Consider the following 25,747-nt stretch of genomic DNA (forward strand, 5'->3'; position numbering starts at 1 on the left):
GGAGCCCCTGGAACTTCGGCGTGACTAATGGTCGTCCTACTTGCCCCTGTATCAATCAGAAACTTTCTGTCTTTCCCTAGTACTTGACTATGAACATAGGGACCTTCTTGATCTACAGGTATCTCGATGAGAGGCAAGCCTACCTCCCTCTCTAGGCTGTTTCATGAATACGGTTGATACTCTGGATACTCAGACTGTGCATACTGGTACATCTGCTGTGTAACATGCTGTGTTGCGGCAATAGGCTGCGGTGCTGGAACTGTCTGTCGTGCATTCTGTGGCTGAGAAGTCTGTGAAACTTGTTCTTGTCTAGGCGGACGTGGTCTTTCTTTAGTCTTACCAGTAGCTATATTGTGTTTCAGAACTGCACACTCGTTTATAAAATGACCTGGCTGTTTACAATAATTGCATGTCCCTTTAACGGGAACTGCAGGATGACTTGCTTGAATCGGACCCCTCTTCTGATTGTCTTGTGGAACAGATTGTGCAACTAGTACTTTCATTTTCGTGTCTTTCATACGTTTTCTTTCATGATCTTGCTCTTCTCTGATTCTATTCTGGTGATACTGAAGCATCTGTAACATCTGGGACGGGGTACTAGCTTGCCAGGTACTTTCGACTTTCAGAACTCGATTCTTTACTTGTGGACTTGAATTCTCTACTAGTTTAGTAACAAAAAGATGAGGGTATGACTCGCTACTCGTTTTCAATCCACTGTTTATAATAAAACACTTTTCAAATCTAGAATAAAAATCACTAGTGTCTTCGTCTGGTTTCTGTTTACAGGCTGAGATTGCATCCCAGTCTTCCTTTTTAGTGGCTAATAATCTTGGCAAAACCTGTATCAATAATTCAGGTAATTCTTTACATTTCTCTCCAAGACCGGTACCTGGTACTCGTATCTTATCTTCAGCTTCTAGAACTGCCCAATCGATCTTTTTCTCTCCCACCTCCCAATCTTTTTCCTTGAGTTTCTCGTATACCCCTGCGGGCAACAGGACTTTTAACATTTTAATTATATCTGGATACGTGTATTCTCCCATACGGAGCATGTCTTTTAATTCTCGGTGGAACCCTGCTGGATCTTTGTCATGACAGGGAATTAATTTCTTCATCTCTAAGAGTTCCATCTTTGTAATCGGAGTGTAAACAAACACTCTTTGCATTTCACCATCTGTTGTCCTAACTGGGTGTACTTCTCGTAACGGATTCTGTCTATCTATGTAAAACGGTTTACTTTCTGGGGGTGAGACATGAACAAAATGCGGGTTCAGGAACGTTCTATATTTGTGGCGCTGTTCTAGAATGACACTAATTAAATCTGTACCTAAACCTTTCCATCTATACTGGAGTAACTCGTTCAGGACATCGTGTAACGGACCTGGATCAGAATGTTGACCCTCATACAATGTGATGAGGTGCTGAATCATATACATACCCACCAGTCGTTGCTCGGCTGGGGTCAGTTTCAGAAACATTTGTGCCACTATTTCGTCTGGAAAAGTGGTAGAATCAGTAATCCATCGGACTGCTGATCGGACTAGTTCTTGTTCATGCATAGTACTTAACTCACTGTAACCGATTCGTGATTTCAGAATGTGATCGGTAGCTTGAAATACTTGTTCTAGAGAACCTTCTTCTGGTGCTGGATGAGGAACAGTTTTCTTGTAGTCTAGACGTGAATGTCGGTCGGAAAGTCTAGTTCTACCTACATACGCTATTCTGGCGGGATTCTCGTCCTCTACCTCTTCAGGAGAAGAGTCATTTTCTTTCTCGTTTACTTGTGCTGCTTTACGTTGTTCGTGTAACTTTATTATTTCTTTACGAATTCTCTTGTACATACTCTCTATACTACTGATGGTTCTGTGTTTACCCTCGGCTATATTATCACTCCACCTTGTCAGGATTCTCATTTCGGCCGGATCTTTAGTCGGGTAATCTTGTTCTCTTATTAAACAATTAATCAGAAACTTTAATAACATGAGCTGGATCTCAGCTTTCCTTTGAGACATGGCTTCGCTAATACTTTCTGGATCATCCCCTGTACGGATGAAACGATATATTCTGTCTAGATCTTCTTTCATATTCGGTAGGGTATCCAAATACCCGGTCACCCGTCTTACACGGATGGAATATATAACTGTACTATCATCACCTGCAACTGGATCATAGCGGCATTCAGTAAGAGCCCGTCGGATTTCTGCAACGGACTTAAATTTGGGCGTACGTTGTAACGCACATTCATGTAACTCGGCCAACGTTAAACGTTGGTGTGGTGGCGGGGTACCAGGAGGACCTCCTCCTGCCGCCCCTAAACTGGAATCGTCGACTGACACTCTTCGTGCTGGCAGAGTGGGAAATTGTAATGCAGGCTGGACCGGGGGTACCGTAACAGGTACTCCGGTGTCTGGAGGAACAGGAATTGCCTGATTTACAGGGACTGGCGGAACAGGATTTGCATATTCCGGGACTGTGTCGTCCAAATAGGACGAAATAAAAATATCAGCTGCGGTCGGTTTGTGACGTAGCTTGGTCGGAACTAAGGGTGGCGGAAAATTACTGGATGCCTCCGGAGTTGCTTTTGGCAAGCCCTCGGCAAGAAGAGGGTACATACCCTTAATGAGGGCATTCCTCTGTCTGTCTGACTGTTCGGTTTTAACTCGTTCACCTATCTCGATTAGTTCCCTTTCTTGGGCTCGTTCTGAGGATTCTCTACTTAATTCTGACTTTCTGATTTCTTTTTCGGTTCTTTTATGAGATTATTTGCGCCATAACTCTATGGCATCTTTCTGTGACTGTCTGGCTTTCTTTTTCCATAATGCTTCTTCTACTCGCATGATGCACTCGGCATCCCATGTGCCTGATACAGGCCATCTATACTTTTCTTCTAACTCTTTGGTATACTCTACCCATAAATCTAGATACAATATGGCACTTATGCCATGCTTCTGATACATAAAATGACCTGGACTGTCCCTAGGCGGGACAGGAACTGCTGCTTCTAACAGACCTTTTCTAGTTTTCAACTGACGTAGTTTAGAAAATAACGGCATGACTGAACTGTAATCTAGACACAATACAATACACAATGAACACGATAACTACACCACTTTCATACCACGACATTAAAATACATGAATGACATTTAAAATAACAGTTCGAACAGAATACTACCTGGAATACGGAAAACAGAATACATGAGTTTTCTCGAGAACAGAACTGACTAGAACAGAAACTAGATGCACTGCTAAAACAGTACGAAACTTACCGGTCTCATAAAGAGACACGTCAGGACCCGCATCCACCGAAGTGGACACTTCGTTTTGGGTCTGTGTACCACCAAAACCCACGGACCAGAGACAATTAGATTGACCCTGTCTAGATACTACCCCAGCAACGGTACTCACCGGGCAGCAAGAACGGAAGGCCTCGGACTGGACTGGACTGCTTCGACGCCGGACGGACGAACTTCGGACTTCTGTTACGGGTGGGCCTCCGGATACCTCGGACCTTGGACTCTCGGCTTGGGCTCTGGTCGGGACTCGCCGCGTTCCTCCACCGCCTCGTCTGGATGCTGGACCGCCACCTCCGTCTCCTCCGTGGGCCTGAGGGATACTTGAAGCAGAAATATCTGCACGTGCACGGTATGGTTCCGTCACGGCTGCAGAGGGTCAGGGGGCCGGCGTGGCTTCACCGGCGCGTGGGGAAAGGGCAAGTCCCTGTTCGGGCGCCATTATGTGGTATATAAATAAATAATACCGGATCTAGGTTTTACTGGACATAGCAATAACAGATAGCTCAATAAATAAGAGTCAAGATTCGAGGTAGTAGGAGTTTGCAGGTTTAATACAGCATAAAGGACAGGAACAGGACAACCTGCATAGGAATAGGATGGCAGGGCCCGGCAGGGGGGCCCCGACAGCTGTCGGGCAGGATCTGGAATGAACGCGCTAACACTTAATAACAGTACACAAGCATATATACTAAAACAGTTGCATTACAATGAATACAGTAGGCGGAGCAGTGGGTGTGGTCAATAGCAGTCGCGAAAGATAAGGGTGAAAAGAGGTGTAACAGGAGGCGTATACATAGACATGTGGTGTAAACGTAACAGAATATGTCATAAATGGGGCGGAAACATGGAGGGGGCTACCTAAGGAGCCGGGACCTCTAACCTAATGGTGCGCGCAAACTGACAATGACGTGTTACTAGGAGAAGCTGGGGGCTATGAACTCTGTGCTAGGAGTAGAGACTGAAGTCTGGAGAGTCAGGGCAACATGTACCTAAACCCTATCTAGTATCTAATGTTTAGAGGACATGTTGATATAAACTAAAAGTCAGGAGGGGAGAGGCTAACAGACTCTAAGACTGGAGCATGCATTATTCTACATGTAGTGCGTGATGAAGAATATTAAATAACCATTAAATGCAGTATTTCTCCTACATGGAGACGTAAAGGCTAGACAATGACGGAAACTATTGATGCGATTCAGTAGCTTAGGAATGCAGAGAAGGAGGGCTGGACTGATAACTAGAATCATAACATACTCTTGGCAGACTCAGAGGCAGAGCCAGGCCGAGCCGGGCACTGTGAGGCAGGAAGTAAGTGAAGGGTCAGGAACACAGGTGGGGGCTGTATCGCTCCTCAGCGAGGGCTCAGGAGACAGGAGCTGAATCTGGTGTCCAGGCCCTTTTGAGGCCTAGAAACGGGGACTTTTCAATGAAATAACGTGCACACTGGGAAACGTGGCAACGTAGCTTTACATAGGCCTAATACTCGTAGCTTTCACGAGAACTGGAAACTGGCATACTAGGGATGGACACAACTGTAATTGCGTCTTTAATCAAACATGGGGAATACATATGCATATTAATCATGCATACATAACATAAGATGGGGAACACGTAGGGACACAGAACATGGCAAAATTTACTTTTCCACAGTGAGATGGCACAGATCCTAAGTATGCATGTTATTAAGGGTGAAACATTGAATGCTCGAACGCCGCCATCAAAGGGTTTGGCAGTCTTTGAAGGAGCTGCAAGAAATAAAGAACGTGGTAAAGAAGCAGTTAAGGACAAACTTAATAAAAAACAAGAAACTTACCAAAGTCAGGTGGATGAAAGAGAAGTACGTAAGAAATACGAGAGAAAAGACAGTGATGGAAAAGTTAAAAAAAAAAAATGGAGTATTTTAAAGAAAGGTGGAGCGATTAATTATTAGTCTTAAAAAAATAAAATAAAAAAAAAAGAGTAAAGGAGGAAAGGCGTCACCCTTCGCCTGGGAAGACTGAGTTTCCACGTTGGATTAAGGCCAGGACTTTTGGTTGGCCTTTACTGAACGGACAACTCTCTTTATCAGTATTACCTTTTGGGTAATTTTGAACTGAGGATTACTAGTAGTTTGATTCTGGGTTGGCCATCTCATAACTAATGACCCTTTTGACAGTATTACCACATGTGAAATATTAACTGAGTTTAACTAGAAGCCTGATGTGTTGGCCCCCTGGGCCATGTCTATGGGGTAGTGTTTTCTTACCATTGTCTACACTTTTTCTTGAGGATAGACACTCGAATTATTAGTAGCAATTACCCCTTAGTTCCTTGTAAGTCATTTAGGGGCTTGGGGTGGACGGGTATTTGGGGTGTCCAGTTCACTTTTCACCCCCTCCACCAGATATAACTGGGATATTAAGGGGATCCATAGTCACCTCACGGTTGATAGGATTAGGGGGGGGTAAGAGTTTATAGAGGCTCTGGATTACACTATCCCGTCCCTGTACTTCCCCTCTCGCCCTTACCTTGTCAGTTTTCCGGTTTTATTTGGCTTCCCGCCAAATCCTCGGCAGAGGCCATGGGTTTATACTTATAGTTGTCCCAGGTTCCTTCAGGGGCTGTGGTCTTCTTTGCAGGACCCTCTTTTATGCCTGTGTGCGTATTTGCAGTTTTCTCCTCCCTCCATGCTCTAGTGCCTCTCTCTTTCTCTCTTTCTCTCTTTCTTTCCTTCGTTCTCTCTCTCTCTTTTCCCCACTCCTTCCTTTTCTCCACTTTGCTCCCCTTCTTACCTGTCCTCTGTTTTCTCCCCTTTGTCTCCCTAGGGAGGATGATGTGTTGTAACTTGCCACTTGGTTCCTCCCATTTCTCCCTGTTCCCCCCTCCCGTTTCCCCTCCTTTGGTATGGCCCGTGCTGTCCCTTGAAGGCAGCTGTGGAATGTTGAGTTGTTACCATCCTGTCAAGCTGAGAGCACCATGATGATTTGAACTATTAAATGGTTTTGAACCCTACAACGTGTGGACCTCCTTACTACATAGGTGTTGTCACCTCCTGGAGCAGTTTATTAGTGCACTGAGTTTCTGTTACCAGCACCTTGCTTATATCAGCCCTCCCGATACAGAAGTCAAGTAACCGGAAGGAGGGCCTTTTTCGTGAGTATCCTCGTCCTTGGAACCCCAAGTCTGAATCAGAGAGCCGTTTTGAAGGCTTTCTCGCTTTCAGGAATCTATTAAACATTTCTTCTGCTGAACTGCCACATAGCGCGCTCTACTTTATTTCTAGTGCCGAAATGGCTGTTGGTAAACACACACTGCTCGTTTACAAATGAGATAGACGGAAACGTGCCCTTCCTAAAGGCCGTCCATGACTGACTTAGCACACTAGGTCAGCCAGCAGCTGTGAGATGCAGCACCTTATAGTCGCCCGTTCCCTTTTGAATGTAGTTTAATCAGTTTGTTTTTTTCATTTGTATTTTCAGCACGGAGGAATCTATGTAAAGCGGAGTGCTTATTTTGATGAAAAAGCGATGAGAAGGAAGCTGTTGGGGCAGGTGGATGCAAAGGTTCCGGTAAGATCTGCCGAATCATTTCTCTTTAAATAGCTGAGCACGTGTTGACACAGTTCTATCCAAGTGCCTTCCTTTTTACCACCACTCCCACGCAAAGATATTTTGAGGATCTGGCAGTTGTAAAATATGGCTGTTTTTTAGGAATCCTTTGGTTTTTCTTGTTACAAAAAGTTTTGAATTTGTATAAAATACATATTGCCAAATTATTTTATTTTTCCTATCAACTCCATTTAACCTATCACTTAGCAACTAAAATTCAGCAGAACACAAATATTGCTTTCCTTCCTGCAGGGAAATGTGGGCTCGAGTTGATTTGAGCTATGGCAGAGAATATGAATATGGCCTGTGAAAGTCGTATAGTAGAGGCTTAAATTAACACATAAACCCATCTCTCCGAGACGCCAAGAAGATTAATCGTTCATCTTGCAAGTGGCAAGTCAAAGGCGCACAATCTGGGCTGCTCCAAAGAAGTATCTCTTGATAGCTTTCTATTTGAAGAGTCGTGGTTACTGCCAAATGACTTTTCCCATGACTCTGTCTCCGCGGCTCGCTCGAGCTGTCACTGGAATAACTGCGTCTTTATTTGCACTTAATGTTCCAGTGTGGTTCTTTAATTTGTGTCTTTTTGGCCATGTTCGATATGTCTTTGAAAGCCACTGATACAACTCAGTTTTGTACAATTTCTGCTTATTAGCACAGACGCCTACATGCTTCACCATTGGTGATACCGGATGCCAAGGGGAGAAAACGGCTAACTTTTGCATATGCATTTCTGGTGAAGGCTATTTTTATGTTGACATTCAAAATCATCTTATTACAAAAAGTACAAGAGTTCCCTTATTGTTTTAGTAAGTTAATTAATAAACGCACTTTAAATTTTCGAACGCACTTTGAATTGTCAATTAGTAGGATTTTTTTTTATAGAAACCCTTATTTGTTTTTTACAACATTCAGATAAAAGAAATGCTCTACACATCATAGAATCACTCACAACCTGTTCCCTAACAGTAATACGTTCCCAAATACACTTCAGCACATGAACCCCCCTCCACCCCCATGTGCAGCGATTATCACTTTGGTCCTCCACTAACCTTCTAGTCCTTGATAGCCCCACCATTGTTTCCATATTTTGCTGTACTTCTGGGGGCAGCCTCTTGCCTCATAAATCGTTTCTTCTAGCTTGCCTCACCAGCCCATGCCTCTCGCCCATGCTTCTACTGAGGGGGCGGTGGGGGATTTCCAATTACGTGCTATATCTCTTTTGGGTATTACCGTGTCCTAGCCAATCCTCGTTCTGTCCCTGCCTGGATCCCCTCATGAGGCTGAGCAGTGTAATGAGCAGGTGCACTTAGATGTGCAACCCCATGACTGCACTGAGGACATTTAAAATAGTGACCCAATAAGCGTGTAGCACTGAGCATTTCCATACCACATGGAAAAAGTCCCTCATAGGATCTTGGTACCCGTAGCAGGCTGGGGATTCAGGCAGTGCCTGCCCTTCGTTATCAATGGGGTGACAGGTAAGCTTGGTGTAAGTATTTAAATTGTATTAGAGGGAGTCTGCTTGAAATAGTTGGGGTCCGACCATGCAGTCATCTCTCAAGTCTGCCTCGTCTAGATCTTCAACACAGGTTACCCATTTTTCTTTCAGATCATCTGGGTTACAAGAGAGTTCATTTGGAACACACCTTCTTTGTACAGATGTGTTGTGATAAATAAAAGATGCAATCCAAAGGTGTTCTTCAAGTAGATTTTCTAATAAAAGATGCAATCCAAAGGTGTTCTTCAAGTAGATTTATTCTTCCAAGAAAGACCTGAACTCTTTATGCCAGACACAGCTGGACCAACTGCTTACAAGCCACAGGCCTGACATCATCATAGAACCATCTAAGGCATCATAGGGATGCAACATTCTAATCAGAGAGACATGCAATTAAAGGCAAATAGATGAAACACATAGCCACGGGCCATCTTGTTATATTTATATGCTATCTTGCATTATGGTACAGACGTATGTCCGCCATTGCCAGCCCACCATCATGTGTCTCTCACATACATATCCCAGGAGCCACTCTTGGAGCTTTACAAGTCCATATAAATTTGCGTCCCATAGCTTGCATAGCGTCAACCCATGCACAAAGGATCAATATGGGGTAGTTTTGTAGGGCGTAAAGTAGTTTTGTGAGAGCCTTTATTTTAAAAGGGGTGATCCAATTAGTAGGGTGTTTCTCAAAGTAGTGTAAAAAGATATTCATGACTTATGGAAGGGAAAAAAATTCTAAGGACGTTTGTGGTGATTGTTTCCTTAATTAAAGCTGATACAAAACTTTACAGGATTGCGGCGTCAATAACTTTCTGACATCTAGAGTAGACAGATTAATTGTAACAAAAAGACTTTGTGATTGTTCTGTCAGCTGGGTAACTTAAACAGTGATCTCCTGACACTACACCTCAGCCAACCTGTAGCCGGGCTCTGATTGTAGCCAGGTACAGACTGAAATTCTGCTTTGGTTGAAACAAAAAACACACGGGGCTCAAATGTGGGTACAGAATTAATTAAAAGGTGGTAAAATACATCTAATTTTACACAACCTTGCCCGACAATGAGGTTCAATACCATCCCAAATTCCGCTATAGGAGTTTTACTGAGCTATATCTAATTGAAAAAAACATTTCTGAAATGTTTTTCTGAAGGGAACACCTATAGCGTACCAATTAGTAGTACAGATTGCATTTCCACACTTGGAGACCTATTGTCCAATATTGGTGAAAGGGTTGTAAATTGGAGTGTAGCAGTCTGATTGTTCCTTACTTTGAATCTTTGTCAAGAGAGGTAGGCTCTACAGCTCACTTCTTCAAACTACATGGATTCTACCACACAGCGGGGATTTGATGTTCCCTTTGTGAATCCCCTTCATTTTCTAAATCGTTTCTGGTGTTCTCTAGATCAGGCTTTTCCAACTAGCAGCTCTCCAGCTATCTGTGAATAGCTCTCTGTGTGCAGCCTGGCATGTCAAATTAGAAACTCTTAGTTGGCTGAAATAATACCAAAATTGAAAATTACGCATTCCAGACGAAAATGTGAGTTATTTTCAGAACTATCATGATGTTTGGAGAAAGTTGCCTGAATTTACAAAGTACTAATATTACCTTGTTGCTTGAAGCATTGCAGCAATAGCTCAGTATTAGCTACATAAAGGCATTCTAAATAGGGAGGGTGTGGCTTGCAACTGATGGGAACGGACGCGAGCTGAGGTGCTCCAACCGCCGCTTCCCCTATAATCAGTTATCCTGTACCAGCTGGGGACACCGATTTACAGACCGGAGAACCCTTGCGCCAGAGAGCGGGCGGCGGCGAGCCCCATGCCGCCTTAGAACGACACTTAACTGCTGAAACAGGAATCAGAAGGCTCGGCGGAGACGGCACCAAGATGGCGCCCGCCCCGCGATGTACAGCGAGCAACCGCCACAGGCCGCGGAAAGAGAGAAGGAGCCCGGCAGAGAGTCGCAGCCCACTCTGTAGAGGGTCCTGGAGCATGGCACATGAGTCCAGGAGGATCTATGGCGCATATGGAGACCCTGCTGTGGGGGGAGCGTGATATAGCAGGACAGGAGCCAAAATGGTGCCCGCGTCATAGAAGGGCCTGAGTAGCTGTCCCGAGGTGCTGGTGAAGAGGCAGGACCTGGCAGAGAGGCGCACCTCACTTCGCGAAGGAGACAGAGCCGCCGTGAGTGTCTGTAGGTGGCTGAGGAGATTGATGGCATATGTGGGGGACCTGCTGCCCCAGAAGGATCCCCTGAGCTCTGCAGCTGGACAGGCCCCTGAAAGGTGGCCCTGGCAGAGGCCCGCATGGAGGAAGGCCCAATGTAGCAGGGTCAGACCATCAGACCGTGGACGGCGCCTGCAGGAGACGATCCCTTTGACCTACAGGGGTCATTGGACACTATAGAGGAGCAGAGGGTCCCCGCGAGTGCGAGGCACGAATTTCTTCAATGCACTAAACCCAATCGCTAAAACAGGCCCCCACTAGTGCGTCAGCAAGGTGTACACAGCGGCCGCAGGCTGAATAACCTGGCACAGGCCTCAATGGCAATACAACGCTGGACCACAGCAGCGCGCAGCGCACAGCGCACAGCGCACAATTGGGGCTGAAAATCATCTGCAATTCCCCTTGCTGCACAGAGGCAGAGGGAGCTACCCGAGAGAGAGAGGGCAGCGGATCTACGTGCAGAAGGCAGATCAAACTTAGGATCAGACAGAACTGCACACCATTCCCAGAAAGGAGACAGCGGTCCCGCGCCGCAGCGTCACTGGGGTAAGCCATCAATCGGACATCGTGGCCTGGCAACTGGAGGCACCCCACTCTGTCGCTCACTCGGAAAAGGTCAAGTCTGGAGCTCTTCTGGCTTGGTTGGCTAACCCTGCCAGGAGAGGCACGGTAATCCTGGAGCTCTGGGAACAAGATGGGGCAGTGAGTTATGACCAGCAAGGCATTAATGATTTGTTTTTAGCATATTACACAGACCTATACCAGAGTAAGTTGGCCCCAGTGAAGGACGATCTGAATGAGTTCATACGAGACGTGGAACTACCAGTACTGGATGAGGAAGTCGCAGATACCCTGGAACGGGAAGTCGAGATTGGGGAAGTAAGGGGGCATATTAAGCACATCCAGAAAACTCACAAGACTGCCCAAGTTCCTAAGAGACTCCTGTTGCGAGGTCCAGAGGGTCCTCCTCCGCGACCGGAGACACCCAGAGAGCAGAAATCCTAAACCCACAATAGGGTGCATGAGCTAAGCACCCTATGTGGAGACAGCGTGGGTACAAATGAGGGACAGACTTCTGAAGTGATCACTGCTTCTGTAAGAGCGTAGGGGGCTTGGGGATATCGGAAGCTGCGCCACGAAAAATAGACAGCTGTAATTCAGCGAAACGCCCCCCAGCATTGCGGAATGTACCTGGTCCCGGCAAGGAGGACTCAGTCATTGACCAGAAAGATGGGGAGAACACAAAAGAAGAGAGGATTGAACGTCCTCAGTGTAGAAGCCCCTGGTACCCAGATGGACGATGATGAAGAAGTGATGGAACTGGGGAAAGATTTGGCTCCAAGGAGACCAACACTATCCAACATCATGCAAGCAATCACGGCCTCCAGGTAGGTGCTGGAGTGGAAAATAGACGCGATAGGTGCAGACTTAAGCCTGTTAAAAGATGACCATCGAAAGCTCAAGGAACGGATGGCAACTACTGAGAAAGACCTGGGTGGCCTGCCAGAGACAGTGACCAGGATGCAGAAGTCACTCCCGGACCTGGAAGCTAAAATCAAAGTGTTGAAAGTGAGGGCCAAAGACAGTAAGGGTAGGTCCCGCAGGAACAACATCCGAGTCATTGGAGTGCCGGAAAAAGCGGAAGGGACGAATATGGTGCGCTTCTTAGAAGACTGGATCTGAGCAGAAGTAGCTATGGAAGGGTTGTCACCCTTCTATGCACTGGAAAGAGCCCACAGGGTTCTAGCACAGCAGCCAAGGCCCAGAGCCCTGCCAAGACAAATAGTGGCACACCTTTTACATTTTAGAGACCGAGACTATATCTTACAGCGAGCTCGCCAAAAGCAGCGGTTGCAAATCAACAATAGTGCTATACTGATCTTCCCAAACTTCACAAGAGAAGTCCAGAGGAACAGAGCATTCTTCTTGGCTGTCAAAAAGAAACTACGCCAACTACAATTGCCGTACGCAATGTTGTTCCCTGCACGGCTCAGAGTGGCGGACCCTGCGGCACTTAGATTCTTCACAACACCTCAAGAGTCCTGGGAGTGGCTGGACACGTGGAGGCCACTGGTCCATCGTAATTACTCTCCGAACTCACCGCAACAGAGCCCTCACAGCAGTAAAACAGGGTCCAGAGCCCCTTCTCTTAGTGAGCTCCGCCTAGAATGTCGTAAAGCGCTACAGGCCGTGGCAAAACTTAGCCAAAAAGGCTCCAGCCCTACTTCAAGTAAGAGTGGAATGCAAGCGACAAAATTCGAAACTTTACCGAATCTCAGTGACAATGAAACCTCGGAGACGGACTTGCCAAAGATCACACCCCAGACAGCGGACAATTTTGTGTGATGAATATGAGGCGGCATTTCACTCTGTGGACCTCAGCGACACGATGTACACTTGTGCTTGAGAGAGATCTCAAAGAACAGGCTGTCTGCACTATGGTAACAAGGGCCGCAAATAGCTGGTCCAGGGCGGAATGTTTGGTGCACTTAACGGGGAAGCAGCGTGGTGGGATCTGAGTCCAGAACTGTAAGTTGGTCACCCCTGTAACCGCTACTGGATGTTTGAGTACTTAAGCAGTGTTTGGATGGGAACTAGTTCTCCGGTACCTGTCCTGGGGAGGGGCAGTTGGGAGGTTTCTTTGGTTTGGGGAATGTTAAGGGGGGCCAGGTGTGTCACAAAAGGGTTTTTAGTGAGCTCCAGATTACCTAAGGCAAAGGGATCCCCACTAGATTTGAAATGTATTTCGTGGAAAGTAAGGGGGATTCACACAATGGTACGGCATCATAAAATACACGCATAATTGGTCCGTAGAGGTATTCAGATTGCATTACTTCAGGAAACCCGCATAATAGCGAAAGAAGGAGCGGCGTTGCAGCGTCGCTGGAGGGGCCAAGCATTTTATACCACTTATTCAGCATTTGCACGAGGAGTCCTGGTCTGGGTGAGGGCAGGTGCACCTTTTAAGTGCATGAAACAGAGTATCGACCCAGAAGGCAGATATGTAGAAGTTTCTGGGAGGCTAGACGGCAGGTATCTCATACTGGGTAGCATATACATGCCTAATTCGGACCAACCAACCTTCTTTTCACATCTTTCTGGAAAACTGGCTTCTGTACTCACGGGTTCAGTTTTATTGGGAGGCGACTTTAACTGTACATCGGATGTTACTCTTGACCTTTCCCACCCTCCACTCCCGACACACCTGCACACAAACTAACAGAGGCACGATGTAACTGGCAACAGAGGTGGGGGCTGATAGATTTGTGGAGAGCACAGCACCCTGGGACCCGTGATTACTCCTTTTTCTCAGCCCTGCATGAACTGCATGCCTGATTAGATGCCATACTGTGCTCCCCCGATGCACACGAGGGGTGTCGCAGCAGTGAATACCTCACTAGGACGATATCCGACCACAATCCTGAGTTGATAAGCTTGCAATGGTCCTGCACGCGCCCCACAAAAACCCCACCTGACGCTTGAGTCCCGAGGCCCTAGATGACCAGGTGTTTCATGAAGCAATAGACACAGCTATTGTTCATTATTTCCAAGACAATGCTAACACTGCAGCAAACTCTTTAGTGGAGTGGGATGCGTTTAAAATAGTCCTTAGAAGACGCTGTATATCAGAGATGAGGGGTACACAGAAGATGCTACTTCAGGACATACAGTGGGATGACCAGCGCCCAAGAGAACTAGAAAAAGACAGACCTGAGAAAGCAGACAAGCAGAGGGAACTCTTGGAGGCTAGAGAGGTAGTGGCAGTGCAGGTAGAACGCTTTCGTTTTGATTACAAAAAATACATCACCTGTGCTCACTCGGAAAGGGACAAGTTGGGAGCTCTTCTGGCTTACTTATTTATTTATTTTAGTGTTTTATAGAGCGCGAACTTGACCCGTGAGGGTATCAGAGCGCTTTACAAGATATACAGAGGAGTACAAACAACGTTAAGGTGCAGTAATATACATACAAAACTGTACAGGGGGATGGCGATGGGCCGGGGTGTAGGGAATATGGGGATACTGGTGATACACAATATGAATGCAATCATATTTAAAGTTGGCAAATAATAGGAATAAGATAGTAAAACAATAAAAGTAAAAATAAGGGACCCGAAAATTCTCTGCGGGGAGAGTTGGTGGTCTGAGGGAGAAGCACTAGTCTGAGAAACATCAGACTTGTGGTCAGGTAAGTCGGGCATTAGACGATGAATTTACCCATGAGGAAGGCTTTGGCCTCCTTCTTGAAAAGTGCGAGAGAAGGGATTCCTATCCAGTATTGGGGTATCTTTCATAGATTCACATGCCTGAATCATTCCCCGTCGTCGAGGCGGGAGTCCCACGGTAAATAAAAAAGCAGTGCCAAAAGCACTTTGCAGTAGTAGGCCCTAGAAAAAAGGCCTGAGGCCTATATTATAGTAGCCTATCTACCTCCTTATGCTAAAAGACCCAAAGTCTTTGCTCCAACCAATCAGCTCACAGCACCCTCTAGAACCTTCCCTGCAGAGCCAGCTCTCCTCAGATTTTCACCGCACGTCGTGTGGAAGGGAGTCTCCCTGAGTCTTGACTCAGTTTTTTCTTCAGAGCTTCAAGATGTCTGACAAGAAGGCCTTGTTCAGACCCTGTAGAACATGTGAGAAGAAGAGGGTCCATGTGGATGACTTACACAAGGACTGCATTTATTGCCTATATCCCAAGCATGAGGCAAAGACCTGTAAGATCTGTGTTACCTTCCCTGCCAAGACCTTAAGGGATAGGGAAGCCAGAGTCCTTTTGTGGCTTAAATCCTCTTCCAAGGATGATGATGACAGAGCCTCTACCTCTAGCAAGAGGGCGAGGTCTCAAGAGGATAAGATAAGTGAGGGGAGAAAGCATGTTAAGGCCTCCCACTCTACTTCAGGCTCTTCACAGAGATCCAAACATTCTGTCTCTGGAGCCTCAGCCACCAACGATCCGGCAAAGAAAACAGTGAGTAAGACTTCTACTGTCTCCTCTCCAGTTACCACTGTCTCCACTTCAACCTCTTCTTCTATGGATATGATATCCACTACGTCTATCACTACACCTATTGTGTCTACTAAAATCAGTATCGTGACAAAAAGAACTCTCGTAGACGACTCGTCGACGAAGACGCCGTCATCATCAAAAAACTCGTCATCTAAGAAGAGCCCGTCGACGAAGTCGGCGACGCCGCCGTCGACGACTGCCTCGTCGACGAAGAAAGCATCAACGTCTATCCCGTCGACGACGAGCCCGTCATTGGTTGCCTCGTCGACGACCGTCCCGTCGATGGTGGCTCCATCGACGACGAGTCCATCGACGATTGTCCCGTCGACGTCCAGCCCGTCGACGACAGTCCCGTCGACGGCAAGCCTATCGTCGACGATGCCCTCGTCGTCGATCTCGTCGACGATAAATCCGTCGACGACGACATCTTTTCAACAAATGGATGCGCCTTGGTCTGCGGGGTCATCAAGGTCGATGGAACCAGCTTTATTAAGACCTGCCACTGGGAATCAGGCCTTTTGTACGCCAATAGCGACAAAAAACTTTCAACTGGTGTCTTTTAAGAGGCAACAAGGTTCATACATATCTCCACTTCTGCCTTCTCATCTTCTGGAAACCTATGTGGACGATGAAGAAGATGACTATGAGGATGATGATGATGAGGGTGCTTTTGGTGTGGCACGTCATCCATCCGAGCTTGTCATCAAGTGCCAAGATGATGATGATGAGGAGGATTCATACGCTGAGCACTATTACCAAGAGGATATCATAGTGCCTCACTCATTGGATCATCAGAGAAGGCCTAGAGTCCCGGAAGTCACTCAGTTGCCGCCTAATTTGATACAGGATTTACAGGCTATGCTGGCGGATTACAAACAGCGTTTTCCTCCGCAAGTACCTCAATCTGACACGGTAGCTCCTCCTCGGCAACAGCCACCGGCTTCTCCAATTGTGGACACTCCACAACCGGTCTTGCCTCCACAAACTCCGGATTCATCATCAGAAGAGGAGGTAGAAGATGGAGAGTTGCCTAACATTCCTTCATCGGACCCATGGGATGAATATGTTATTCCCATGCCGTCCCCTCCGACTCCACAACCTTCAGATTCACCGCCTGATGATGTAGGTGGTTTTCACAACCTGATGCAGAGGGCATCAACCAGGTTTAAGCTCCCTGTTACAGTGGAGCAAACGGAGTGTTTTCTCCATGACTTTAAAGAGGAAACAAGGAAGATATCTAGAGCCATTCCCATAGTTGAGTTTATTTGGAAGGAAGGCATAAAGATAATGGAAAACCCCGCATCTGTGCCTGCTGTGTTACCCAGAATAGAAAAGAAATATCGTGCCCCGCTTTCTAGTCCGGCGTGTCTTATTGGCCATCCACGCCCGGATTCAGTAATCTCTCAAGCGGCGCAGCAAAGGTCAAAGAACCCAGCTACCCCTATTTCTACTCCACCAGATAAAGAGGGACGAAGATTAGACCTTATTGGGAAGAAGTTCTCCACTATGGCTGCAGCATCCATCAGGATAGCAAATTCAATGGCGATTATTGGACGCTACGATCGCCAAATGTGGTCGGAGATGGCTAGGTTCATAGAGCTATTGCCAGAGGACTCAAGGCAAGAAGCCAGGAAAGTTTTAATGGAAGGAGAGCGGGCAGCGGAAGAATCCATCGACTGCGCTCTAGATATGGCGAATACGAACTTCAGGCAGTTGGCTGGAGCAGCCGTCCTGAGACGTCAAGGGTGGTTAAAAGCCACTACGTTTCGTCCGGAGGTTCAGTTGAAAATTCTGGACATGGCTTATGACGGAAAGTCTCTCTTTGGTAAACATGTCGATGAGGCTCTCCAGACGATTAAAACTGACACGGATACCGCAAAGTCGCTAGGATCCTTACAATATAAAAGAGGTTCGTTCAGAGGAGCTAGAGGACGAGGTTATTCTTCCAGGGGAAGTTATTACCAACAAGGCAGACAGTATCAACCACAATACCGTCAAAACTACCAGTCTTCTTACAGACAATCTGGATCGGCTGGTTTCTCTCGTCAAGGAGGAAGAAGGCGCGCAAACAACCAAGGACGAGACAGTCACAAGAAACAGTGAGAGCAATTGGGCGCCGCCTCCAACCCCTTACCTTCCCGTGGGCGCGAAAATATCTGCTTTTCAACAACAATGGCAGAATATAACATCGGATCGGTGGGTGTTAGACTTGATCCAACATGGTCACACCCTAGAGTTCATCACCAAACCTCCACCAACTCCGCCCAGGGGCCCCCCTCCCCCTCGTCTTCACTTATTGTTCAAGGAGGTTCAAGCTATGCTACTCAAGAACGCAGTAGAAAAGGTTCCAATCCATCAGAGAGGGACGGGTTTCTATTCCCGGTTTTTCCTCATAAAAAAGAAAACCGGGGAATGGCGACCGATCCTAGACCTGCGCAATCTGAACAAATATCTCAAGAAGCAGGGATTTCGAATGGTCACCCTCTCGGACATTCTCAGTTGCCTCAACGAGGGAGATTACATGGCCTCCTTGGACATGGAAGACGCATACTTCCACATCCCAATCCACCCAAACCATCGGAAGTACCTCCGTTTCACTGTGGCAGGCGCCCATTATCAATTCAAAGTTCTCCCATTCGGCCTCAAGTCGGCCCCAAGGATTTTCACGAAGTGCCTGGCCCCGGTGGCAGCAGCTCTTCGGGCAGCAAAAGTGCAGGTCTTCCCGTATTTGGACGACTGGCTAGTCAAAGGTCCATCAGAAGCCAAAGTGAGAGCCGACATTACGGCATGCTGCAATCTCTTCGCATCGCTAGGCCTCACAATCAACAAAACCAAGTCTCAGATGCATCCGGAACAAAGCCTGTTGTTCCTAGGAGCTTGCCTAGACACGGTGGAATGCAAGGCATCCTTGTCTCGAGAGAGACAACTCCGTCTGCAGGTGTTAGCCAGAAAGCTGGCAAGAAGAAAGTCACTTTCAGTTCGCCTATATGCATCACTTCTGGGGATGTGTTCTTCAGCCATCAACCTCATTCCATTGGTGCGTCTAAAGATGCGACCGCTGCAAGAGGAGCTAAACTGTCAATGGCATCAAGCGACAGGTTCATTCGAGGACACCATCACAGTCACCAACAGGATGGTACACGCACTCCAATGGTGGTCTCAGATCAGCAATCTGGAGCAGGGGCTTCCATTCTTGCAGAATCCTCCGGATTTTATTCTTACAACGGATGCGTCCATGGAGGGTTGGGGTGGTCACCTCCAGGAACTGCAAGTGCAGGGACGATGGTCTCAGCAAGACAAGAGATGCCACATCAACAGCCTAGAGCTGAAAGCCATTTGTCTGTCTCTTCAAGCGTTCCTCCCCAGGATAGTGGGATCCTCGGTCTTAGTCAGAACGGACAACACCACAAGCATGTTTTATATCAACAAGCAGGGAGGAACGAGATCGGCAACACTATCCAAACAAGCCCAAGAGCTATGGAGGTGGTTAACAGTTCACAACATAACCCTCAAAGTGGAGCATGTCAGAGGCCTCTACAACACCTTGGCAGACAAACTGAGCAGAACTTTGTCAGAGTGCCACGAGTGGGAACTGGACAACGGCCAGTTGAACTATGTGTTTCAGAGATGGGGCAAACCCAGGTTGGACCTATTTGCGACCCAACAGAACAAGAAATGCCGGTTCTACGCCAGCAGGTATCCTCAACAGGGGTCAAGGGGGAATGCCCTTTCGATGCGATGGTCAGGGACATATGCATACGCTTTCCCTCCGATCCCTCTGATTCCACGAGTGGTGCGCAAAATGAAAGTGGAGAGTTGTCGCCTTCTCCTCATTGCTCCCAAGTGGCCTCGCCAGTATTGGTTTCAGGAACTCATGCTACTTTCTCAGGAGCCACCGATCAAGCTGCGGGTAGTTCCGAAGCTACTATCACGCAACGAGGGTCAGGTACTTCACCCAGATCCTCAATCACTGAAATTGCACGCATGGCTCCTAACTTCTTAGAATTTGAGCATCTTCAAATTCCTCAGGAATGCCGGGACATTCTAGAGAAGGCAAGAGCCCAGAGTACATTAAAGACTTATCGTCTCAAGTGGAAGCGTTTTTGCGCATGGTGCATCTCTAGTGCTTTGCACCCTATAGAGGCATCGGCAGAAAAGATATTGCCCTATTTGTTACACTTGGCGCAATCTGGCCTTTCTTTTTCATCAATAAAGGTCCACTTAGCGGCTTTATCCAGGTACAGAAAGAGGACCAATGCTCAGTCACTCTGCTCTTCATCGCTAATCAAGCAATTTATGAGAGGTCTGTTCCGGGCTTATCCACCAGTCAAGCCCTCACCACCGGAATGGGAGCTCAACACGGTTCTATCACAACTGATGAAACATCCGTTCGAGCCTATCCATAGAGCCGACCTAAAGTTCTTAACATGGAAGGTTGCTTTATTATTGGCGCTAACTTCCGCAAGAAGAGTGGGAGAAATTCAAGCTTTCACTATAAAGGAGCCCTTTTTGCATTTCTCCCAGGACTATGTCACTTTACGAACAAATCCAACATTCATACCGAAAGTGCCTTCCCAGTTTCATTTAAATGAACCTGTCAAGCTGAAAGTTTTCTTTCCAAACCCGTCAACCCCGGCTGAAAAGACATTGCATTCTTTAGACATCAAGAGATGCTTAAAATTCTATCTTCAGAGAACCAAAACTTTGAGAAGATCAGATCAATTGTTTGTGGCTTATGGTCAAAATACTTTGGGGAAAGCGGTCACTAAAGCCACAATTTCAAGATGGATCGCATCCGCGATTCAATTCTGCCACGTCAAGGCTAATCGACCATTGACAAGGTCTGTTCGATCTCACTCCACAAGAGCTGTAGCAGCGTCTGCGGCTTTATTTGCAGGAGTGACGCTTGAGAACATTTGCCGTGCTGCGACATGGAAGAATGTCCACACGTTTACAAGACACTACTGCCTACAATCAGCAAATCAGGATGATGCGGCAGTAGGTCAAGCTGTTTTACGTCACCTGTTTCCATAAGGAGAATGTTCAGGTACTGATGTTCACTTATTTCATTTAAAGTATATGCTTTTATTAGATTGTATTGATATTTATATGAAAGCATTTAACATGTTGTGTTTTTGTTGTATGATGCCTAAGATTTCTTTCCAGAAAGAAAATGCGTAATGTCAATGTTGAACTTGAACGTGATGTAGTAATGGTTCAATCTCTAAGCGTTTGTTGGTTGTTGACGATACACTCATGGGGGTGCACTGCAATAAGTCTCCCACCATCCGCAACCGACTTTGCCTGGCTTACTGCTTGCTATTCTGATTCAGGCATGTGAATCTATGAAAGATACCCCAATACTGGATAAGAAAACAAGTTACTTACCTGTAACTTCAGTTATCCAGTATTGGTATCTTTCATAGATTCACATGCAACCCACCCTCCTCCCCGGAGAGTCAGTTCTCTAAGTTTGGGATACTTGTTCCCACTTGTGCTACGAAAATCTGAGGAGAGCTGGCTCTGCAGGGAAGGTTCTAGAGGGTGCTGTGAGCTGATTGGTTGGAGCAAAGACTTTGGGTCTTTTAGCATAAGGAGGTAGATAGGCTACTATAATATAGGCCTCAGGCCTTTTTTCTAGGGCCTACTACTGCAAAGTGCTTTTGGCACTGCTTTTTTATTTACCGTGGGACTCCCGCCTCGACGACGGGGAATGATTCAGGCATGTGAATCTATGAAAGATACCAATACTGGATAACTGAAGTTACAGGTAAGTAACTTGTTTTCTTATGATGTTAGGTGGGAAGGAGTTCCAGATTCTAGGAGCTGCCCCGGTGAATGCCCTATTATAGGTTCTTTTTTTCTGGAAGAAGGCGGGTTGGAGTAAGAGGTTTCTGGCGGACCAGGAGTTCCTGCTTCCTCCAGATATAACTAGTTTTTGTGTCAGATAAGCAGGGGAGTTTGAGTAAAGAGCCTTGTGTGTGATGCATGACAGTTTCAGCTGAATTCTGGCCTCTAGGGGGAGCCAGTTCAGTGATTTCAAATGTGGAGAGATGTGGTCGAATTTCCTGGTGCCGGTGAGTAGTCTGGCGGCCGCGTTGAGGCAAGTTTTTAAGGGTGCAAGGGAGATCTTGGGTAGACCAGTGACGGTGGAGCAACCATATTCCAGTCTGGAGATGACTAGTGCTTGCACTGCCATTTTTAAGTCAGCAGCCTCAATGAAAGGTTTCAGCTTCCAAAGATAGCTGAAATGGAATCTAGCTGCTTTAGCCATTGAGTTGATGTGGTCCCGCATGTTCAAATTGCAGTCTAGGATTATGCCCAGAGATTTGGCAGAGTCCACAATGGTCGGCGGGCAGTTTAGGGCTGTGATGGCCTTGATCCACGTCGGAATCTCAGGGTTGGCTTTAGAAGGGGAGATTAGGAGGAATTCAGTTTTCTTTGCGTTGAGTTTTAGTTGGTTAGCGGCTAGCCACTGGATAGTCCGTTTCAAGGTCTCGTTCAGGAAGAGGATCTCCTCCAATGAAGAGATATTGATGTATATTTGGGTATCATCCGCGTACATGTGGTAGGAAATGTTGGCGGTACGAAGGACTTCAGTGAGTGGCTCGAAGTAAAGATTAAAGAGGGTGGGGGACAGGGTTGAGCCTTGGGGGACTCCAACCGTAACCCATCCTGAGATTGAGGCGTTCAAGAAGTTTATCATGATTGACCGTGTCGAAGGCGGAGGATAGGTCTAAGAGGATTAGCAGGCAGGTTTTGCCTTGGTCTAGGGCTTGGAGGGCATCATCCACGATGTGAAGCATAGTGGTTTCAGTGCTATGCCCCGGTCTGAACCCAGATTGGAAATCATCAAGTAGGTGGAAGTTACAGATGTGCTGACTTAGTTGTTGCTGTACACATTTCTCAAGTACTTTGGCTAGTAGCGGGATATTGGAGATGGGTCTGAAATTGTTGGGGGAGGATGGATCCAGTGCTGGTTTTTTTAAGATGGGGAGGACTTGGCCAGCTTTCAAGCGGTCCGGAATCGATCCCTGTTGGAGAGAGGCGTTTATTATTGTAGTCCAGCAAGGAACAATGAATTGGGAGGCAACAGTGAGGCAGTTGGAAGGTAGGGGGTCATTAAAGTGATTGTTAGGTTTTAGGGTAGAGAAGATTTTGGAGATGAAATCTTCGTCATAATATTCAAAGTCAGACCAACAGGCTTGGTTTTTAGGAGAGGCCATAGGGGGTGGAGTGGGGAAAGGGGGCAGGTCCGGAGGGGTTGTGAGTAGGAGGCAGTACTGAGTTCAGTTCCTGAGGCTGTGATTTTATCTGTGAAGAAAGAGGAGAATTCCTCTGACGAAATTAGAGATTTGGGGGATTCTTTCGGTGTTTTAGCCAGTTTGTTGGATTGGTGTTTGACCAGTTCAAAAAGTTTACGGGGTCTATTCTTGGCGTTGCCCAGTTCAGATCTGAAATATTCTTTTTTAGAATTGAGGATGTGCTTGTTGTAGGAGTTTCTCGCCTGGCGGAGAAGTTTAAGATGCGTCGCAGAGGGGTGTTGTCTCCAGTTTCTTTCACATTGCCGTAGGGACCTCCTCTCCGTGTTGAGGGAACCGGTGAACCAGAGATTCCTGTCTTTGACTTGTGTTCTTTTTAGCTTTAGAGGGGCAAGGTCGTCCAGAATGATTGAGATTGTTGATGAGTAATGCTCATTTAGGTCCCTGACCGCAGTTTTGTGCGGAGGTGGTAGGAGGTCAAATTTGCAGCAAGCCTCCAGTTCCATAAGGTCAAGGGTTTTAGTGTCTCTGGTCCAGGGTTTGGGGATCACCGGTTGCAAAGTCTTAGACTTGCGAGTCCCATGCAAAATAAAGGAGATGGAGTGGTGATCAGACCAGTCACATGGGTCTATGGAGATGAGCTTGACTGAGGATTCCTTAGAAATGATCCAGTCAAGGATGGTCCCTTTTGACTGAGTTGGCTGAAAACAGGCTTGGGTTAGGGCTTGGTCAGTTAGTAGGACTTTGATAGCGTTGACGTGGGGATCTTCGGAGTCCCAGTGCAGGTTGAAATCACCCAGGAAAATATCTTTAGCATTGGAGGAAATCTTAGTTGTGATGATGTCCAAGAGGTGATCAGTAAAGGAGTCATCGGAGCCTGGAGGGTGGTAGAAGATGTGTAAGTTGCGGAGATGTAGTGAGCTGCTGCAGATGGAGAGTGCGAGGTATTCGCAGGAGTCAGTGGTGTCCGCCAAGAGTTCAGTGACAAGGAGGGAGGATCAATAGATGCAGGCAATGCCTCCACCTTTCTTGTTGGAGCGTCTGTCTAGTCTAGAGATATTGTAGTTGGGGGGGGGGGGACTAATAAGTCCAGGCAAGGGGAGGAATATTCATTGATCCAAGATTCTGTTAGTATAGCTAGGTCTACGTTTTTGTTCAGGATGAGGTCCGCAATATCAGCGGCATGCTTGACTGCTGAACGGCAATTGATTAAGAGACCAGATAAGGGAGGGGGTCAGGGGAGGTGACCAGGGACTGGACGGTCAGGACTACCGGCGCGAGGTTACTTTCTATCACACTTCTGTCATGGAGGGTAGGTGGCCTGTTGGGGTTGATGGTGATCGTGCTGATGGGGTGACCCGGACTCGTGCTTTGCGGACAAGGGATGGCCTGGGCAGAGTTGTGGTCTTGGAGGATGGCGTTTCCCGTAGGGACAGGAGGGTTAGAAGTGTCGGTGGTAGAGGTGTAGGAGAGTGCGAGAGCCCGGGATTCCTCCTCTGAGAGTTGGCAGGGATGTTTGCGCGGGCGGAGATGTCTCAGAGGAGGTGGGAGTGGGCGCTTGGGAGGCTCGGTGATCAGTGGGGGGGAGGAATGAGGTGACTTGAGGCTAGCCAGGGAGAGCTCAGCCAGGTAAAGGAGTTTCATAAGGTTCTGAATGGAGCTATGGATGCTCTGGGTTAGTTTGGTCGCTTTGGAGTGTAGACTTTCAAGATCAATAAGAGCTTGGGGTGCTCGCGGGCAAAGGGGCCAAGTTTCGGGAGCAGGAGCAGTCAAGGCGGCATGTAAGGGTGGAGGGGAAGGTAGGTTGGTTTGAACAGATTCCGGGGTTTTGGAGTACCTAGCTCGCGAATTTGGTGGAATGCAGGTGGGGAGGAGGTAGGTCTGGCGGTTCTACTGGGGTTGCCAGTGGCCGAGCTGTACCGGTGAGGGTGATCTGTGTTGGGAGTCATAGTGTGGTTAGTATGGATTGCATCTGGGGTCAGTGAGAGCGCACTAGTCACGCCGTAGGTGGGGGGTGCTGGGAGGGCGGCAATCGGAGGTGCCAGGGATCGTCTGTGGTCGAGGTCAGTGGGCATGCTAGGGCGGATGGGGAGAACTGTAGTGGAGACCCTTGGGGGGGGGGGGGGGTGCAGGTGGTTGGGCTCGGTAGACTGGCAGGACAGTGGGTTATTGGAGAAGGTGTTAGTCGCCCTAATTGAGCCGTGCACATGGTTTCTGAGGAGCATGAAAATGTCTGCGAATTTATTGAGGTTAATGGTAGAGGCTTGGATCAGAATTATGCCATTTTTATACAGGGTGATAGTGAGATCCGCTCGCAGGGTGGAAGAGGGAGCAATTGTGAGTTTGTTGCCGTATGGGATGTTTCTGTTAGAGCGAACGTTGAGAAGGTGTGTCAGGGTTTTGCGCCAGACGTCTGTCCTTCTGGAGAAGAAGATAAGGTCATTTATGCACATGCCATTGCCTGCGTTAGAACGCAGGTCAGATATCAGCGTGTCAGGGTGGCGAGCTTGAAGGATTTTGAGGGGTTTTGGAGAGTTTAGGGGGGTAGATCAGCGTGTAGGAATTTTCCCCAGTCCACGTCAAGCCAGGACGTGCCATGATCGTTGGGGATCGACACTGATGAGGGTAGTGGGGTAAAGTTCTGAAGTGCCCTGGTGTAGGCAGGGTCAGTTGAGGTAGTGATCTACACTATAAACATTAAGTAAGGTTACTGGCGTAGAGTGGAGGTGAAATGATGCCCATTGGAGCAGTAGAAATGTGAGGCGGCGCCATCTTAAGGTCAGGCACTGAGGAGCGAAGTCAGGATGTCTGGGGTGTTCGCCATTTTAAAGTCAGGCATTGAGTGAGGGCAGAACGAGCAGGTAAT

At 47.3% G+C, this 25,747-nt stretch overlaps 1 protein-coding gene across 1 annotated transcript in view; it reads left to right on the forward strand.

The window, feature by feature from the left end:
• The window catches only part of AGPAT5 (1-acylglycerol-3-phosphate O-acyltransferase 5), a 520,893-nt gene that overhangs the window by 249,486 nt on the left and 245,660 nt on the right, over positions 1-25,747 (forward strand). The window contains exon 4 of the mRNA XM_078647934.1: positions 6,754-6,843. Within this exon, the coding sequence (XP_078504060.1) occupies positions 6,754-6,843 (90 nt within the window). The remainder of the gene's footprint in view (positions 1-6,753; positions 6,844-25,747) is intronic.

This window comes from Lissotriton helveticus, chromosome 6 (assembly GCF_964261635.1).
Source record: "Lissotriton helveticus chromosome 6, aLisHel1.1, whole genome shotgun sequence".
NCBI classification, from domain to species: Eukaryota; Metazoa; Chordata; class Amphibia; order Caudata; family Salamandridae; genus Lissotriton; species Lissotriton helveticus.